Here is a 17,298-nt window from a genome sequence, read left to right as displayed (position 1 = left end):
GCTGTACTATTCACCTCTGAACAAAAGGATAAAAACTATTAAAATGGCTTCCCGTTTTGCTTCGCTTACCGAGGAGCAAATTTCATGGCATGGATTAAATCGGCTGATTATTCAACTTGAGTGGTATATACTCAAACAATTATTCCACTTACAAATTTCAATATCAAGGTTTTGGTCTAGAATGAACACATACGTGATAGAGATCCCTCATATAGTACTTCATCTTACCAACATTGCTTTTCGACTAGCTAGGCTAGCCCCCGATCCAGTGCTTTAGTAGTGCCACAAAGCTATATCGCTTATCTTCCTATTCACTTAAAACGCCAGAAATTCCATTTATCAAAATTCTTAAGAAAAATCGGCGCGATTGTTTATTGGTTGCTTCCTACCTCGCTTAGAACATGAGGAGTCTGAAGTAAAAATGATATCCAGTAACCTCCTGCCATTTCTCCGATCATATGCAGAGCAACCTAAAAGAACCAATGATTCATAAAACTTTATAATTTAAGCATATCTTTTGGGGGCAAAGAATTCATTAAAGGCTCTGGAGCATGTCGCCCCTTCACAGGTTGCCGGATGAGCCCCAATATATCATTTGAAAACGTAAGTGATTGTCCCCAGTAAGAGGTAGAGTGGCGGAAGGCTAATTCCAAATACTAAAATATGAAACAAATTGATCTATTGTTCACTATGGGTTTTTCACAAAATGGCGCCGTGCATACGGTGAGAGCTACTGAAATTTAAATTGACCAATCACAATTCAGCGAACGGGCCGGAAAAACTGTGCTATCCGACGTCTCTTCATTTGTTCGCAATTAAAGGATCAGAAAACCATTTAAAAGGTTTTATGGCAACTTTTTTGTCAACAAGCTTTGGCGCCAAAACTGGCCCGGTTGCCGGAGAGCGGCGATTCGAACGACAGCTGTTGTGTTTTGGATGTTATCGGTCTGTGCTTTTTCTAACTATTTTCAGACGAATTCAGTATGATATTTTCGAATCAAGTGTAAGAAGACATCAAAATTGTATTGCATTGCAATTCATAATGAGCAGCCACGCCTTTTTGGTCTCTGTGCTTTTGCCCTTTTTACTGTTCCTTGGGCGAACTTATTCCAACCACATGTACGTCGGCTCATCCCTAAAGTTGGGACACATAACTCGGCGAATTTTTACTGCATCAGAGTCACTATTTATGTCTACAGATGGAGTTTTTGGTTCTCGATCGGCGGTAACTTCGTATCTTGATATCGTATTCGACCGGGCCCTTAACAATAGCGCTGAATTCTTGTCTAATGATCCACTGTCTGCTTCATTTGGATGGGATTTACATAAGAATGGAATGTTCCATGACGGTAGACTTATCAGTCCTATCACTTCATTCTTTTATGGAAGCTCGAATCAGGCACTGTGGAATCTTCATATTGTGGCCTCGCTTGACACTGAATGGGAAATCAGCCAGGAATTCCTGCTACCCTCGACACAATTAATTACAAAGCGTAAAAGAAGAGAAAAACTCAACGGGAAGATCAAAAGATCTAAACTAAGTCATCTTTACTATTCCAAATCGGTTGTCACAGATCGTCTCGTTCTTGCTGGTGACGTTGAAACACATCCCGGTCTTAATGATGCAAAAACTGGAAGAAAAAAGTCAGTGCAAAATATTGCAGCCAAGAAGAGTTGCTTAGCATGCAATAAAACTATACGGCTAAACCAAAAGGAATTGACATGCAATCTATGTTCTGGATCTTTTCATTACAAATGCGAAGCAGGAAAATTGAAGTTAGATGTTAACCTTTGGAATTGCACTCGATGTGGACTTCCGCCGCTATCTGATTCCTTTTTTGATTTGGATACAGAGCTAAATAGAAGTAGGAGAAAAAGCCAGTATGACGATCTCGAAGACAACGATAGCGACTCTTTGGACTGGTACCAATCGAACATAAGTGGCTACTATAAGTTCAATATCAAGATCGGTTACTTAAACATTAACAGCGTGGTTAACAAAATCGATGAGGTCAAAGAGTTGCTAAATAGAAATATGTTTGATATTCTGTTTCTAGCCGAAACAAAGATTGACAGTACTGTCTCTCCGCACTTGGTTTCACACCCAGGATTTCGCACCATTCGCAAAGATCGTAAGAAGGGGGCTGGAGGTCTGCTTGCCTACATCAGGAATGACCTCTCGGCATATCGACGCTTAAAACTTGAAAGTAGCAATATTGAGTCCACTTGTTTGGATGTCAAGGACTCCAATAACAGTCGCTTTATAGTGTGTGGTTGTTACAAAAGTCCAACTAAGTGCAAGGAGTCTGACTTTCTCGCTTCCCTATCAACAGCTGCCGAAAATATGTATAACACCAGAAGGGAACTGCTTTTACTTGGAGACTTCAATATGGACATGTATGAGAATAGAGACGAAAGCCGTTTTCCTGATACAAGGCTGGTTGACTTTTGTAATCGATTCTGTCTCTCAAACCGAATCGATAATCCGACAAGAGTAACTAAAACATCTAAAAGTCTCATCGATGTCTTGTTAACTAGTCATGCGGAACGTTATGCTTCAAGTGGCTCTTTACACCTTGGACTGAGTGATCACGACTTAATCTTTACAGTGCGAAAATATAAGAATTCAAGGCCAAAGCCGCGCTTGATCGAGTTTAGGAGTATGAAGAATTTTAAATTGCCTGACTTTTTGGCTGACTTAAAAAGGGTCCCATGGTCTTCGGCCTACACATTCGACAATGCCGATGATGTATGGGCTCATTGGCGACCACTTTTCAAAGATGTTCTTGACCAGCACTTGCCCCTAAAGAAAAAGTGGATTCGAGGCGACCAGTTACCATGGATATCACCTCAGTGATCTGCTGCGTGAAATTTCGCACCGAAATAAATTATTCAAGCGCCACAAGCGGAATCCTACATCTACTTCTTGGGATGACTATAAGCGGCAACGTAACAAAGTTACGTCGCTAAAACGCAATGCTGTGAAAAGGTTCTTCTGTGACACCTCCTTGAGTGCTAAACATCCGGGCGAATTTTGGAGGAAAATGAAGCCCCTTTTTCCAACTAGTTCAGGTAAAAACATACAAGGCGTCATCCTCGTTGAGGACAGTGGCGTTGTTTCCGACTCTGGTCGTGTGGCCGAAGTCTTTAGTGATTACTTTGGCAATATTATCCAGCTAGGGCATAGATCTGACACTGACTACACTGACTATCCGAGTATAAGGGCAATAAGCAATGTTCGTTTCTCAAGCGAGTTTAATTACTCCCCAGTCATTACTTCATATATCTGTAACATTTTAGATCACCTTAATCCGAGAAAGGCAGTTGGGGTAGACGGCATTTCACCACGAATCTTGCGTTTGGGATCCCCAGTACTTGCCTAAAAGGTGACTAATTTGATCAACTTCTGTATCCTGAATCGTTCATTGCCGTCTGAATGGAAGCAAGCGCGCCTTACTCCTGTCTTTAAGCGGGGAGTTGACACAGACAAAGCAAACTACCGCCTGTCTCAATATTAACTTCGCTATCTAAAGTGTTTGAGAAAGTCATTTACGACCAAACTTGGAATGCATTTCATAAAGTTTTGTCTTCAAACAAATTTATGAAATCTCACTCTTGCTGCACTGCATTGCTAAAAATGACAGAAGATTGGAGGAACAGTATTGATAACAAGGAAGCTGTAGCGGCGGTCGCTGTGGACTTGAGCAAAGCGTTTGACGCCATAGACCATAGCCTTCTGCTCGCGAAGTCGAAGGCCTATGACTTTTCTACACGTGCCTTGGAACTGATGTCCACCTACCTGCTAGGTCGTCAACAATGTGTCAGATTAGATGGCGTATGCTCTGACTTCAAAACAGTTAAATCTGGCGTTCCTCAAGGTTCACTATTGGGTCCGTTGTTGTTCAACATATTCATTAATGATTTGAATTTTTGTGTTCCTAATGTCTCATTGCGGCTGTACGCTGAAGACACGACTGCCTACCTGTCAGATGTATCTCCCACCATTCTAGAATTTTCCTTCAACAAGGATCTCCAGGCTCTTTCGTCGTGGTTTGAGTCCAACTATTTAACAGTGAACTGTGCTAAGACTCAAGCATTATCTGTTGGACCCTGTGCCTATCATTATTCTTTATTTTTTAATAATGCTCAAATAGAATTTCTCCGATCTATTAAGATTCTTGGAGTAACTCTAGACAAGGACCTATCCTATAAAGAACACATATCAGATCAACTAAAGAAAGCCTATGCCAAGGCTTCTGCTCTGAGAAGAATAAGGCGTTTCCTTTCTCATGATGCAATGATAAAACTGTTAAAGCATTTACATTACCTCATCTCGAATACTGTGGTCCTTTGTTTGTAGGCATAGGTACAGGTCAACGCAACCCGTCTCGAAGATGGCAACTGTTATATTTTGAGAACATTAATCGGGCACAACAAGTCAATGTCATACGACGAACTGCTCACTGCGGCTAGCATGACATCTTTATATTGTAGGCGCTTACATCAGGCTTTAATACTTCTTTTTAAATGTCTAAATGGTACGGGTCCTACATATATTGCTAGCCTTTTTAAATACAGGCATACACCGTATAGGGTAAGAGGCGAGGACTTGAATTTGGAATTTCCTAAATTTAATTGTAAATTTAAGAAGAATTCTGTCACTTATTCATTAACTAAGTTATTGAACAGTTTGCCTTCTCATGTGCGTCTTTCAAGTGATGCTAGTGACTTCAGAAGTAAATTGCACGATTGCAGTTTTTTAGAACGTGTCTTATAGTGTGAAATTGTAGCTTTTAACTGCTTTTAGAACGAGTTTTAGAGTTTTCCAAGTCACGTTTTTAGTATGTGGCTTTTTGTTGTTTTTAAAATTGAATTATATTATATGGCTGTAATTATTATAGATTTTATTTATACACGTTCGTATTTTGAACGAGTTTTGTAGCTCTTTGACGTAACGTGTTAAAATAAATGATTGATTGATTGATTGATTGATTGATTATTTTTGTTAACTTCGCGAAAAAAGACTTTGGTGGCGTCCTTTCGTAGGGTAGATCGACAACAACGTCATTTACGCACAGAGATGCACCGTTTTCAGCGAAAGGGCAAATGATTGACAGGATAGCACAGTTTTGACCTCCGCACGCACTGCGGGCGCGGGTTCCGTATGCAAGGCGCGGATGATAAGCTTTTTCTTACAAAGACATAGGAGTTGGCAATTGTACTATGTCACAAAACTTGTAAAATTATAAACAAAGGTGTGGCAAATCACGAAGGGTGAAACGTTATTTACGCTTTTTTTGAACAAGCAGCAATAAAAATATGCACACCTTTGTGTGAGGTAACAAACAAAAGTGAGGTAACAAATGTGGGTAACATCAACGAAATTGAAGTTAAGTAATGTCCCCGGGCGAAAGCTCTTTACCAGGAGTACTTACCATTTTCCAAGGTCCGAGAATTAGGGCAGGAATTACTATTTGGTAAAGAACGAAGAAGAGCTTGCCAAGAACAAAGAGAGTCCAGTGGAATTTGGATGGTGGATTTAGCCGAGTTGTACCTAGGACGAAAATAGAATCCGAAAAGTAGTCTACATGTAACATGAAATGCGGTGATCGTTATCAGGAGAAGATCATAAGCTAAGTCCTTCATGTACTTGTACTGATGTGCCTTCAGTTTAAATTTACTGGATTTGAGAAACTTTACGTAATGTAATTTATTTTACGTTAATTTTATGCAGTACTGTATTGTTAAACACTGACATAATGCTCTCTGTCAAAAGTCTTAAAAGTATCAAACTTTGGTTGTTGCATTTACGCTTGCACCTTGTTTTTCAGTGTCTGGTTATGCACGCCGACTTTGTTGTATCCAACGTGTACTTTAATCGATTTTTTAAAGAGGGAATTAACAAATATGGAAGAAAGCCGGCAAACGGTGAGACCAAAATAAAAATCGTTGCGTGCCATCTAAAACTCACTCGTCTCCTTGTAAATGAGAAAGATGCCAAGATCTTCAACTCTGAGGATCCAATTTACCTGTCAGTAAAAAACCAAGCATTCATTTTAAGGGCTAATACTCAAATTGTTTGAAAAAAAAAAAAAAACGGACAATGCAATTCTACTGAAACTATCAACTTCAATGCTTAACAGAAATAGATTTCATTGAGTTCGGAATACGGTTAAGTTATTTACACATGTTAGCTGGGCACGACATTGCGACTGATACAATTGAAAATGCGCATTAAAATTATTGTGCTGGCACTGAACTAAAATTCAAAAGTTACATAGTTGACGAATTTGCGATAAAAACGGTTCCATTCACCCTAACTTTTTTGCATTAATTATGCAACTTAACAAAACACGAGTTGCTCTACCGGCCGGGTTCGGGGTTCGCGATGTGCCTACAATTGTCAACCTCGTTCCCAGGGCTTTTCTCCGCCCTGGGAACGAGGTTGTACAATTGTCGATCTGGCCGGTACATATATGTCCGCACGGACCGTGCTCGCAGCTGCCTCCTCTCATTCAGGCAAAATTGCAAGCACTCATGCGATATGCTTCAAGATGACACTCAGTCGACCTTCAGTCTACCTACCATGAAATACACCGAGGGGGCGAAGATATGTTGATAGAAGAAACGAGGCATCCATACTTGACTCTTTTTAATACGCCTTATATCTGTCGTCTGAAAGGGAATTTTTAAAAGGCAAAGCATTAAAATATATAGGGTGAATTCACTTTAACATAGAAATTGATTAAGCTGGTTTCATCTCCTGCGATTTCACCCGAACCGTACCGCTTGGCGAAAGCGAAATCGTACAAGAAGTAGTTAAGTTTTCAAATCTGAAAACTAGAAGTAGGGCGTAACGTACGCGCAGTGGAATTGATGGAATTGACACGGTTACGTTCCAATCAAAAGCAACACTAATGAACAAATTTGATAAGCTATTCTCTTCTTTTAACCTAGGTAGAGCCAGAGCCCAACCTTGTGCCAATACAAACAACAGGGGCTCTGGGGACGGGTCCAAATGGAAACTGTCAATAAGTGTCCTCAAGAGAGCATTACGTAAAAGAGCGAATCCCAGTGCCCCGACCTAAAAGTTATTTTTAGATTAGGCCTATGCTGCGATGGTTATTTTTATCTCTTGTTCCCATGACCACTCGGTCCATTTTCTCGAAAACTGACCAAGGTGTCGTCCGTGCATGAACATAATAACCACGCAGTATGACTCAGAGCTAATGATAGATTGCAAAAACTCGTCGTTGTACGAGGGTCAAATTCGGGCTATTCGCTATTTTTCCTCACATTCCCCTTTTGTTGTATGGCAAAGCCGTGAGTAGGTTGTTGCTAGACAGCAATAAAAAAAATGTTTTCAATACTTACAGGATTTGATGTCATGATATCTATATCAGGATCAAAACCATCAACATTGGTGTAAGGATGATGGCTAAATATGTGCTATATATAGAACGGGAAAAAAAAAGAAACAATTATCTATAGCGGGGTTGCGGGACACTGCATGTGTACATTGTTCACAAAGAATTTTAGGAAGAAAGATCAAGGACTTACCAAGAAAAAGTTGAATGTTTTTGCAAGAATTTATTCTTAAGGCGATTGCACGGACTAACAGGTAAACATGTCATGTGCCTCGGGATTACTCCTCCCCTCCCAGGGATAATCTAAGACTGACTACTGGAAGGCATTTTTGCGACTACACTGCTCACAAGACTACGTTGATATTATCAAAAAAATGACAAATAAAGTGCATGAATGGCATTCAATCTCTGGCATCCGGGGATTAAAGGAAATCCGAATATCTTTGAACACTTTAATTTTTTCTCGTTGTAAATAAAAGCTGGTTTCATGTTCAGCAGGAGATCTTGTGATAAAAGCGATACAGTGAAACAGACTTCAAGCTTTGAGGTCCTTAAAGAAAAAGGGCCAAACGTATCCAATCGCAGCCGGTCATTATTCGCTTCGTCGTCCATGCTTTTTGCGATATATCTTTCTTTCTTTCTTTACTAACTTACTTATTTATTTTGTTTTTTTTTTTGTTTTGTCTTGTTTAACAAGCACCGGTTTGCTCTCCCTCTCTACATATACATATTATTTAACTGGTATTGTAGTAAACCTTATGCATCCAAACATAGTAGGAAATTCCATTTAAGAAATCCTCCAAGTGACAAATCGTTCTCCATACAAGGGGGCTTCTTGTAATAGAAAAATGACTGAAATAAAAATAAAATTAAGCATCTTACTCAAGATATCAACGGAAGTTGATTAAGAGTGTTTTTATACCGTATATATGTATAATCAGTTTTTTTCAGTCTTGTAAAGCGTTTGCATGACAATAAATCAGTTGTGTTAGCGGAGGTTTGTTATCTTCGTTGTATGTCTTATATCTGTTTGTTCAGTGTCGTTTGCTGTCACGTTTTATCTGGCACTTCATTCGTGGAAAAGTTAGGCTGTTTTTCCATAAGATTCCGTCCGCAAATTATGTCACAGAACAGGATCAAGGCAATCATGAAAACTCCACACCAAACGTGATGAAGGTTTATTTGCCTTAACATTTTGGCAGGCTGTGTGTCCAAACTGTGCAAAATATACTGGAATATTAATCATGGGCTGTGGCGTACACTGCTAGAAATCAATAACACACTATTACCAACCTTGCATCGTGAAAATTGAGCAAAGATATCATTGACTGGCACAACCCCATAACAGATGCTGCAACAGCGCAGAGGACAAAACTGTGGGAAAGCCAGAACATCTGCGGATGTGAATATCAAGAGAGCACATGACATGTGAAAATTTACGCAAGAGGCGCAAAGAGCAGAAGCTCATAATCCAAAAGTGTCGATCTCTCTCATTTGGCCTTGACCAATCGGTTTACTGTATAATATCAAAATTAAGAATACGGGTCCCTCCAAGTTATGGCCAATCAGATTGGTTTTGATTACCACACCGCCTCTGATTGGTCTGCAACCAAGTAGCTACACTGACGAGGATTGCACGTGCTTCATGCAAAATCATGGTCATGATACAAAAGACGTGTTTCCAACAACGTTACATGCGTATCCTTTCTGATAACAGTCTTGGGACGCGTTTTCTTCTAACACTGATACAACGTGTAGCCGGGGTTTAAATACACTGATGGGCCGCATTCCACCCGGCAGATCAAGACTTCTTAGTTGTGGACTTCAGGCAAAGAGCAAATATCTAAAACATGGCTTTTCAACTGACCTGAGCAAACCACATGAGTATCATAATTGTTGGTGCAGTGATCACTCTGAGCCATATCCATGGGGAATTCTTAGAATCCTGTTAGAAGACACACAAAAGACTTCAAAGAGAATGCTGATGACGAACTACATTGGAATCATACAGCGGCATCTCTTTCAATTTCTTTAATGTGCGCAAAGCTTGTTAAGGCCCTGATTACTTCGCAGCCATCGAGTTTACAAAGCAATGTTATCTTTTCAGGTACTTTTAATTTGCCAGAATAGGTGGCGCTTCGCTAGCTTTGCATCAGTCATGTTAAAAATTTAAAGAGTAAATTTATTTATTCTGTGTGTTGCTCCCAACAAGAGAGGATAAAAGACCGACATAAACGATCTCAATACGCCGTGTTATAATTGTTGGCTCAGTGACCGACAGCGAGGCTGCCAGTTGGTTTCATTGAATATACACCTCACTATTTTTATCATGTAAATCGCTTTGTTTTTCTGCTACTTACAGCTTGCATTTACAACCGAAAAGCAGAAACTTTATATCGTTATCTATCTAAAAAAGTCAAAAGTGCTGAAAGCTTATTGGTTGGTTAGTTACATAGCTTCCTCAGCAGCTTTATAATTTATAGGTAAGAGGACTCTATGACTGTCCGATTGGAAATCAACTGGACTAAACAAAATGGTCCTCAGGATTTTTTTTCGTCCCATTATTTTCAAATTGGACAGCATTAATTAGAGTAATATTACTTATTGATAATATAGCAGACTCTTAATCCAAAAGTCGGTAATGTCGCCCAACGCCTGCCATTCCAATACTTTTAAGCGTTTTGTAGAAAGTCACAACTTACCTGCTTTGTTTCTTCGAAGTATTTCTGCACTCTATCACGTAATGTATTATAGAATGGCCTAAAATAACAAGGACCAACAGCACGTACATTTATAGAAGATATTTGGATCAATTAAGAGCATTAGTAAATTAACTGCAGTCCTCTCCTTCGACTGGAAATTATTTAAATAAAGATTTACTGAGTTCGAACAGGATCTTGAAACAAGTCTAGATTAAGATAATTATATTACAAGGTATCCAGCCAATCAAAATAGCCATGACAATCAAGTGAATGTTGAAAAAAAATTAAATGTATGAGAATTGTCAATATTTCCAAATAAACTGAAAAACATCTCGCGCTTTATTCTGAGATGAAAGCCTCTGAATCGAGCAAATTTTGACTTCAAGCAAGATAAATTTACTGGGCAAACACGCCAAGTCTGGTCCTTGGGATATGTAAATTTCCAAATCACTTTGAAATGAAAAAAATAAAAGTGGCAGAAGTATCATTTTCGCGTGGGCAGAGGTCGGCACACTCGACCTTCAGGGATAAATTTAAAACATAGCGTTCCGCTAGTCTGAGGCGTGACTGACGTGATGCAGTTGCGTACGCATATGTTAAAGTAAATCGACTCCAGTTTCTAAAAATAACTTTCATGAAATTTGCAAACCTTCCCTTATACGTTTCTCTCCCTGTCTTCCTTTCCTCAAGTCCTTGGAATCAACAAAGTCCAGTCCTTATTGTCGGCTTTGAATTATTTCATAAATGGAAAAAACAGTTAGCTTACCCAGGTTCTTGAAAAGTCGGTTTTCTGCTAGAAACCAGATCTCCAACATAATAGTTCTCCAATGTTCTGTTAAAGGGAAAATGCAATTTAAAATGTCGATCATCTTCTTGGTAAAACTGATTTTTTCCGGTTTGCACCTCATGATAGATCAGTGAGTTATGTATAAAAAGTGCCCTCAACCTCAAATAGTTTTTCTTCGCCAAATTTCTTCTCCTTGTCTACACCTCCTCACCTCCTCTCATCCACACCCAAACAAAATTTTACTTCGAAATTTTGCTGTTAACGCGCCGCAGGACTTCGCATATCCAAAAGAAGTTCGTCTATAACCAATGAAGACTGATTGATTGATGGATAGTGAAACTAAAACAATATTCTCATCTTTGGCGCTTCATACCCTAATGCCTCTTATTTACATGATCAGCAAAGGAGGATGTTTCCTTTAAACCTAAACCAACAAAAGAGAGTTCATGTAGATGGCCTGGTTATGAAACCCCGAAAGCGAGAGCAGTACTGTCGCACTCCTCGGTTCACAACTGAGTTTTGATTAAATTTATCGAAACTTTAAATTTTAGAAAAAAGGGTATGGTCTGTAAACATGTCGAGTTTCATAACCATGTCCATATATTAACTATGATGGGAGGCTTTTCATGCGGATCTAAAAAGGGCTCATGGGTACTAGATTATTTCTAGGGTCCATCACCCAGGAGTAACATTAACCCAAATTGGCCATTGGTCACCACCATCAGCGTGAAAAAAGTGTTGGCGGGGAAATAAACAACAGACCAAATCGGCTAATTCAATGTTGTACCCAATTCAAACCCTTTGAAAATAAAACGTTTTGTCTCAGGTATTTCATTTCATTGAAATATATATGCTACATTGTAATGCAAGTAGCAAATCATACATAAAGAACCTTAACCCCGGGAGATTTGAATTGGGTACAACATTTGATCTATTGCTTTTCCCGCAAAACTTGGTTTAAAAATAGACATTTTCCAGACGCTGATGGGGACAAACCTGATACTAGATTCTTACTCCTGGGTAATGGACTCCTGTTATTGCAAATTAAGCCCCCCTGCCCCCCTCCCCCTCTCTCCTTCCTCCGTCCCTAACTCACTTGGGAGCTAAACTGCTGAATGTATGGTAGCACTCGAAGGGAATTGTGATATCCTTTCCTGCTGCCATGTGTAAAATGTCGCTTCCTCCAGGGTGTTTGCTGATAAATTTGCTGATATCATAAACCTGACACAACCAAACAAATGCAACAAAAATGAATGGATTCAGGGATTCAGGGATTCTCCGTTCCTAAATATCGGGGGGGGGGGGGGGCAGGGAATCAAGTATCGGGAGCTGAAGAGGGGCTAACTGCAAAAAGCTCCCAGGGGTCTCAAATTTCAATTTCTCTTTTTGCTTTAATTTCCATTGTACATTTTAATTTCCTTAATTAAATTCTGGAAGGAAATTTACTGGTTTTGCCCCATTTTCCAAGAGCAGTACGGGTGATCCCAATCTCCAACAAAAGAAGATATTTTGGACGAAATGTGCATGTCATGTGTAAATGGACGAATTGCATGGGACAAGAGTGGTTAATAAAGTCCAAAAGAAGAGAGAAATCATACAGAAAAAAAAGAGCGCAGTTCTTTCAATATAGGAAATAAATACTGAAGAAAAATTATTGTTTATATCTGATGAGCAGAGTATAGATGAATGAACTTTATTGATAACTGAAATAAGAAGTAATGATTTCTCCCTATAATTATCTTGGCATCTTTGCTCTTGGAATGTAAAGAGCCAACTGTCCACAAAAATGATCCGATACTTCACGGGTTCGAGGAAAAGGAAGGAAACCTCATCTTTGTGTGCCCTCTGGCATTATTTCTCGTTAGGCTCGGTTTCTGGTGTTCTTTCAAAGGAATACTGTACAAAACCCCCACTATTGCTACTGTCAACTACGATCTAGAATGCTAGCAATCCCTTTCTAGAGATAGTCGCGAGAGCGCGCGAAATAGCCGAGAGCGCACAGCGCGGCGAGACTGGAGCGAGGAGAAAAAAACGAGAAGAGACTAGTCGCGAGGGAGGGCGCGCGAAATAGCTGAGAGAAAGCGGATAACTGGAGCGAACGAGCGGAGGGGGCGCCAGTCTCTTCTCGTTTTTTTCTCCTCGCTCCAGTCTCGCCGCGCTGTGCGCTCTCAGCTATTTTGCGCGCTCTCGCGACTATCTCTAGAGAGGGACTGCTAACAATCTAACTACAATCATTGCTGATGGAAAAGCTGGTGGCGGCGCTGGTATTAATATAGGAGTGCCAAACAAAAGAACATAGTTATTCCTCTCAACATATGCCCCTTCGGCCAATTAAATTAAAAGTGATAGACTCTACCAAAGCAAATCTAATCAAATACTATACATCTACTTGTTTTCAACTGAAGAAAGAGAAAATTGCAGTGTGTCTTCGACAGATTAATGCTTTCAGGCAAATTTGTTATGCAGTTGTCTTCAATGATGTCTCACAGCTTGGTTTTTGCTTGGACACACCAGTAGTACATTATTTCCGTTCTTCTTCCAAAAACTTTATCTTTTCCAATCTACCGGTTTCGAGTCGCTTGTACATTTTCTTCTCTCTATACCGAGGTCATGTGTATACTTTAAATTTGCTGTAAACGTCGAAAAAACTCTTAAGCATCCAAAGTTGTCGTTTGCAAAGCTTTGAAACTGAGATACTCAAGAGGGAATAATCTTTTGCCGTGTGCATTAGAAAACATCAACAAGTGACACATAGGCACTTTATTATCGACTTATCCCTGGGAATAGGTGACATAAGCCGTCATACTGGGCACGAGCTCCCGGCATGATCAGGGGAAGAGGTTAAAAGCTTGGCACATCATCTCTGCCATGCATCTTAAATAAACCATGACGAGGGCGTTCAAAAACATATTTACATCTCATTGAACGGAAAGGACACTAATGAGTAAACAGAAAAGAACTCTTGTCTCAACCTTAGATCTCAGGTAATGGAGGAGACTCCAGCAGGAGTGTCGAAACGTTCGCTTTTCCTTGAAACGTAACTTTGTACGTTACACGCATTATTCTTCAGACTAGCGCAGTATGGTATGTCTAAACTTGCAATAACTCACCAGAAATGACTTAAATGGTCCATTGTAAACAACGGGAATTACATTTTCTGGGGGTTCTCCTTTTTTGGGTGTTCGGTCTTCGATTTTCGTTTTCCATGAGTTCTCTTCTTACCGGGGAGAAGCATAAAATCAAATGTTAATAAACTTTAATAGTTTTACGACTGTTTTAAGTCATGATTAATTTTGAGGTTCATGAAAAGTTTACCTACAGCGCTGTTCAGTTGCTACGGAGGAAGGCCTCCATGCTCAATAATAGCTCTGTCGTCAAGATTCGGCTGTGATTAAAATGAACAAAAGTAGAATTGGCTTGTAGTTATTCCTTTTTTTTAACACCTGTGAGTTGTTGTTTCAGTGTTCGTTGTTATAAAAGTGAAAAATAAGTGTTTAAGTTTATATTTTGGTATTGGTTGCACTTCCGAGTCCACCAGTAACATCTTTGAGAAACGTTTTCTTCTATTATGACTTTGGTGTGAAAAGGACATTGTTACATACCGCGGAAACTCGCCTATTAAAGGGGAATGTTGAAATTTGAGTTTATAATACATGTTTCGACCGAAACTTCAGCCATCCTCAGTTAGTCAGAATACAAAGGAATGGAAGCTGAATTTATAGTAAATAGAGAATGCTAGTGTGAAAATAGTAACAACGTAATGAAGTATAGCGTGAAAGTGTGGGAATTAAAAAGATAGTTTTAGATTGACATGGTGTAATTGTTGATTCAAAGAGGGTTGTTCTCTCATATTTGGCTTGTGGGTATTACTTGATGCATGCCGGATTAATGACAAGTTTGACAGGTCGGCTTTGGTTGGCATGAAAAGGCTGTTGTACGTTAGTTAGTTGCAGAGTTGTACAATTGCGACAGCTGTTGCCAAAATGGAGTGAAAGGACGAGTAACTGAAGAACGAGTGTTATAGTTGTAATCTTTCTACAATATGAACGTTAAAAACAATTGCATGTGCAAACCGTTTATTGCGAGTCAGATCTCCATTGCGTTACAAAAAGGCAAACACGTGGAAGTCAAATGATCTTCACGTGCTTAAAACGGTGGGATGCTGGGAAGCATCATCACAGGTGGATTGCAAGGACGCAGTAAAGCAGTATGAAAGAGGAGCAGCTTGTCAGTGAATTCTTTCAGTTAGTAATTTCTTTCGTAAACGCCCTTGGATAATCATTTCCAACTGAAATTGCGTAAAAGTAACAGCAAGGGTCACATGTTTTCCAGACAGGGGGACATTTTTGCAGTTTCATCATGTGTTTTACAGTTACAACCAAGAAGAGCCAAGCTAGACCAGCATTTTTCATTCAAGTACCTGGCATTTGCGTTGGCAAGCATAAATGACAGGATTTTCTTTGAGATTTTAGAGGCCACGTGTGCAGTCAAGTCTTTTCTTTTTTTGCTTTTTACAACGGCCTGGGAAAAAAACGTCCAAGTTAAAATTTAAAGACGGTTTTGCAACCGCGTTTGGACCTGGAGCACTATAGAAAAGGTCACCGACACAATAAATGTATATGTAAACAGTTTCTCAGTTTGCCTTGCTCGTAACGGAGCAATTTCCAAAGCATTTAGGCAGCGTTAGGACATAAAGAGTGTCGTTGGATTGGAATTACAATTGCCAGGGCTCGGCAGTTTAGTAAAATACCCTTTTTGTGAGTTTCTCTTCATTCGACCTTAAGCACCTTACTACTTCTTAAGAAAACTTCAAAGGTTATTTGCAAATTACGTGTCCCATTTTCTACAAGAATGCAACTCACCAGAAGCAAATGACCTTGAAGCGTGTAACTTGCAACTCTTTTTCTTGGAACAAAGCTTGGGATTTTAGGACACCAACTTTATCCCCAAATATGGACAAAAATACGATAGAAGCTGCACGCGCTGGAAAGTGCACGAGTGACGTTATATCGAAATAAAGAAAATTTTAAAGTCATAAAACCCTAGCTCTGAACCAGAATTAAACGCTTCTAGTAGGTCATGAGCTTCTGATCTCATTTATTTCAGTACCATTCTAAATATCAATTGTTTTTCCACTTTCTCATAACCTGTGATTATTTCCAGTCAGTTTGAAATCAGATAGCCATACAGTGCCGGCGACCTTGACATGATTTTTTTCAGTACTTACACATCTAAAGATCATTTTTACCTTTCCACGAACGGCCACATGCGCATTGTGCTCCTGATTCAAGGAAGCGAGCTCTTTCCAAGTGAATTTTCGGTTTGTTGACATCGTGAAGGCTCAAAGAATTGTTATTTGCTTCTGCGCAAATTATTTCCTTCTATACCACACTGCCAATGCTTACGACTTTAAACAAAATAGCCACTTTATATATCATAGTTTTCTCAGTATCACATGACTTATTAGCTAAGTGCGCACCAAAGCCACGAAGGAATGTTTGGCTTATTATGACCTTTTCCTTTCCATGTCCACGTGGTCCGCCATAAAATATTAAACCTGTTACAATTTATTTTCACCAACCATGTTTCGATTAGAGAACACTCCATCTTTTGTGTTGTTACAATGTAGGAGATCTTACATATGTAGCACCGTTGCTCAAAATGTTAAAATTCGTCTTAACTCTTGGTCCGTTCTCGTCATATCACGGAGAAAGAAGAGGAGCAAACATGAATGCGCAAACATAAAACGACAGGTATTTGACATGTCTGTAGAAAGAACGTTTGTCTTCACCTTTTGTAGCTTAGCAGCTCAGTGTGGGCTACAACCGAAGTACCACTGAAGTAATGTTATAAACGAAAGAATGTCATATCTAGTAATAATTGAGTAATTAAAACGGCCGGTATTTGCGCTCATTCATGAGAAATAAACAACACCGATGGGCCCTGACACGCGACTGTAAAGCTGCTAACAAGTTTACTCAAGGTCATGTCAGTGAGCCTCATTGGAGCGAAAAGGGGTCTTCGTTTATTTTGCGCGGGAACTGGAAGGAGGTATGGATTTGCAGAACGTTTGCAAGTTATTGTGTTCCTTCTGCTTAAAAGTAGTTTCTTAGAAATCGACTTTGAAATAAAAACTAGCGCTAAGAAGTCACGACGTTTCCACATTTTCAAGTGAGTAAGTTTTCTAAATTTTCCAAATTATACTTGTTTAGAACAATTCTTGCTACGATTATTTTATTCTTTTATTCTTTTCCATTGTATATATTTTTAACACTTTTTTACATATTGTATCACATTTTTACCTTTCGCCACATTTTAATCGTTTTTTAACTTGTTTCAACATATTTATGCTAATTTGGAGAATTTAGAAAACTTACTCACTTGAAAATGACCTCGGAGAGGTCGAAACGTCGTGACTTCTGCTTATGTTTTTTTTTTTAAG

The 17,298-nt window shown here is 39.4% G+C and overlaps 1 protein-coding gene across 1 annotated transcript in view; it reads right to left on the bottom strand.

Annotated features, from left to right (window-relative positions):
* Nucleotides 1-16,278, bottom strand: part of LOC137976720 (uncharacterized) — a 21,361-nt gene extending 5,083 nt beyond the window's left edge. Inside the window, exons 1-12 of the mRNA XM_068824073.1 lie at nucleotides 16,105-16,278; nucleotides 11,953-12,077; nucleotides 10,836-10,901; nucleotides 10,070-10,127; nucleotides 9,235-9,312; nucleotides 8,661-8,761; nucleotides 8,123-8,219; nucleotides 7,375-7,449; nucleotides 6,586-6,675; nucleotides 5,972-6,029; nucleotides 5,436-5,554; nucleotides 390-470 (exon numbers count right to left, since the gene is read on the bottom strand). Coding sequence (XP_068680174.1) covers nucleotides 390-470; nucleotides 5,436-5,554; nucleotides 5,972-6,029; nucleotides 6,586-6,675; nucleotides 7,375-7,449; nucleotides 8,123-8,219; nucleotides 8,661-8,761; nucleotides 9,235-9,312; nucleotides 10,070-10,127; nucleotides 10,836-10,901; nucleotides 11,953-12,077; nucleotides 16,105-16,188 — 1,032 coding nt within the window. The 5' untranslated portion in view covers nucleotides 16,189-16,278. The remainder of the gene's footprint in view (nucleotides 1-389; nucleotides 471-5,435; nucleotides 5,555-5,971; nucleotides 6,030-6,585; nucleotides 6,676-7,374; nucleotides 7,450-8,122; nucleotides 8,220-8,660; nucleotides 8,762-9,234; nucleotides 9,313-10,069; nucleotides 10,128-10,835; nucleotides 10,902-11,952; nucleotides 12,078-16,104) is intronic.
* Between the last annotated feature and the right edge of the window lie 1,020 nt (nucleotides 16,279-17,298).

The sequence above is a fragment of the Montipora foliosa genome, chromosome 1 (genome assembly GCF_036669935.1).
Source record: "Montipora foliosa isolate CH-2021 chromosome 1, ASM3666993v2, whole genome shotgun sequence".
Taxonomy (NCBI): domain Eukaryota; kingdom Metazoa; phylum Cnidaria; class Anthozoa; order Scleractinia; family Acroporidae; genus Montipora; species Montipora foliosa.
The sequence above is the reverse complement of the archived record's forward strand: the minus strand, read 5'-3'. Positions and strand labels throughout refer to the sequence as shown.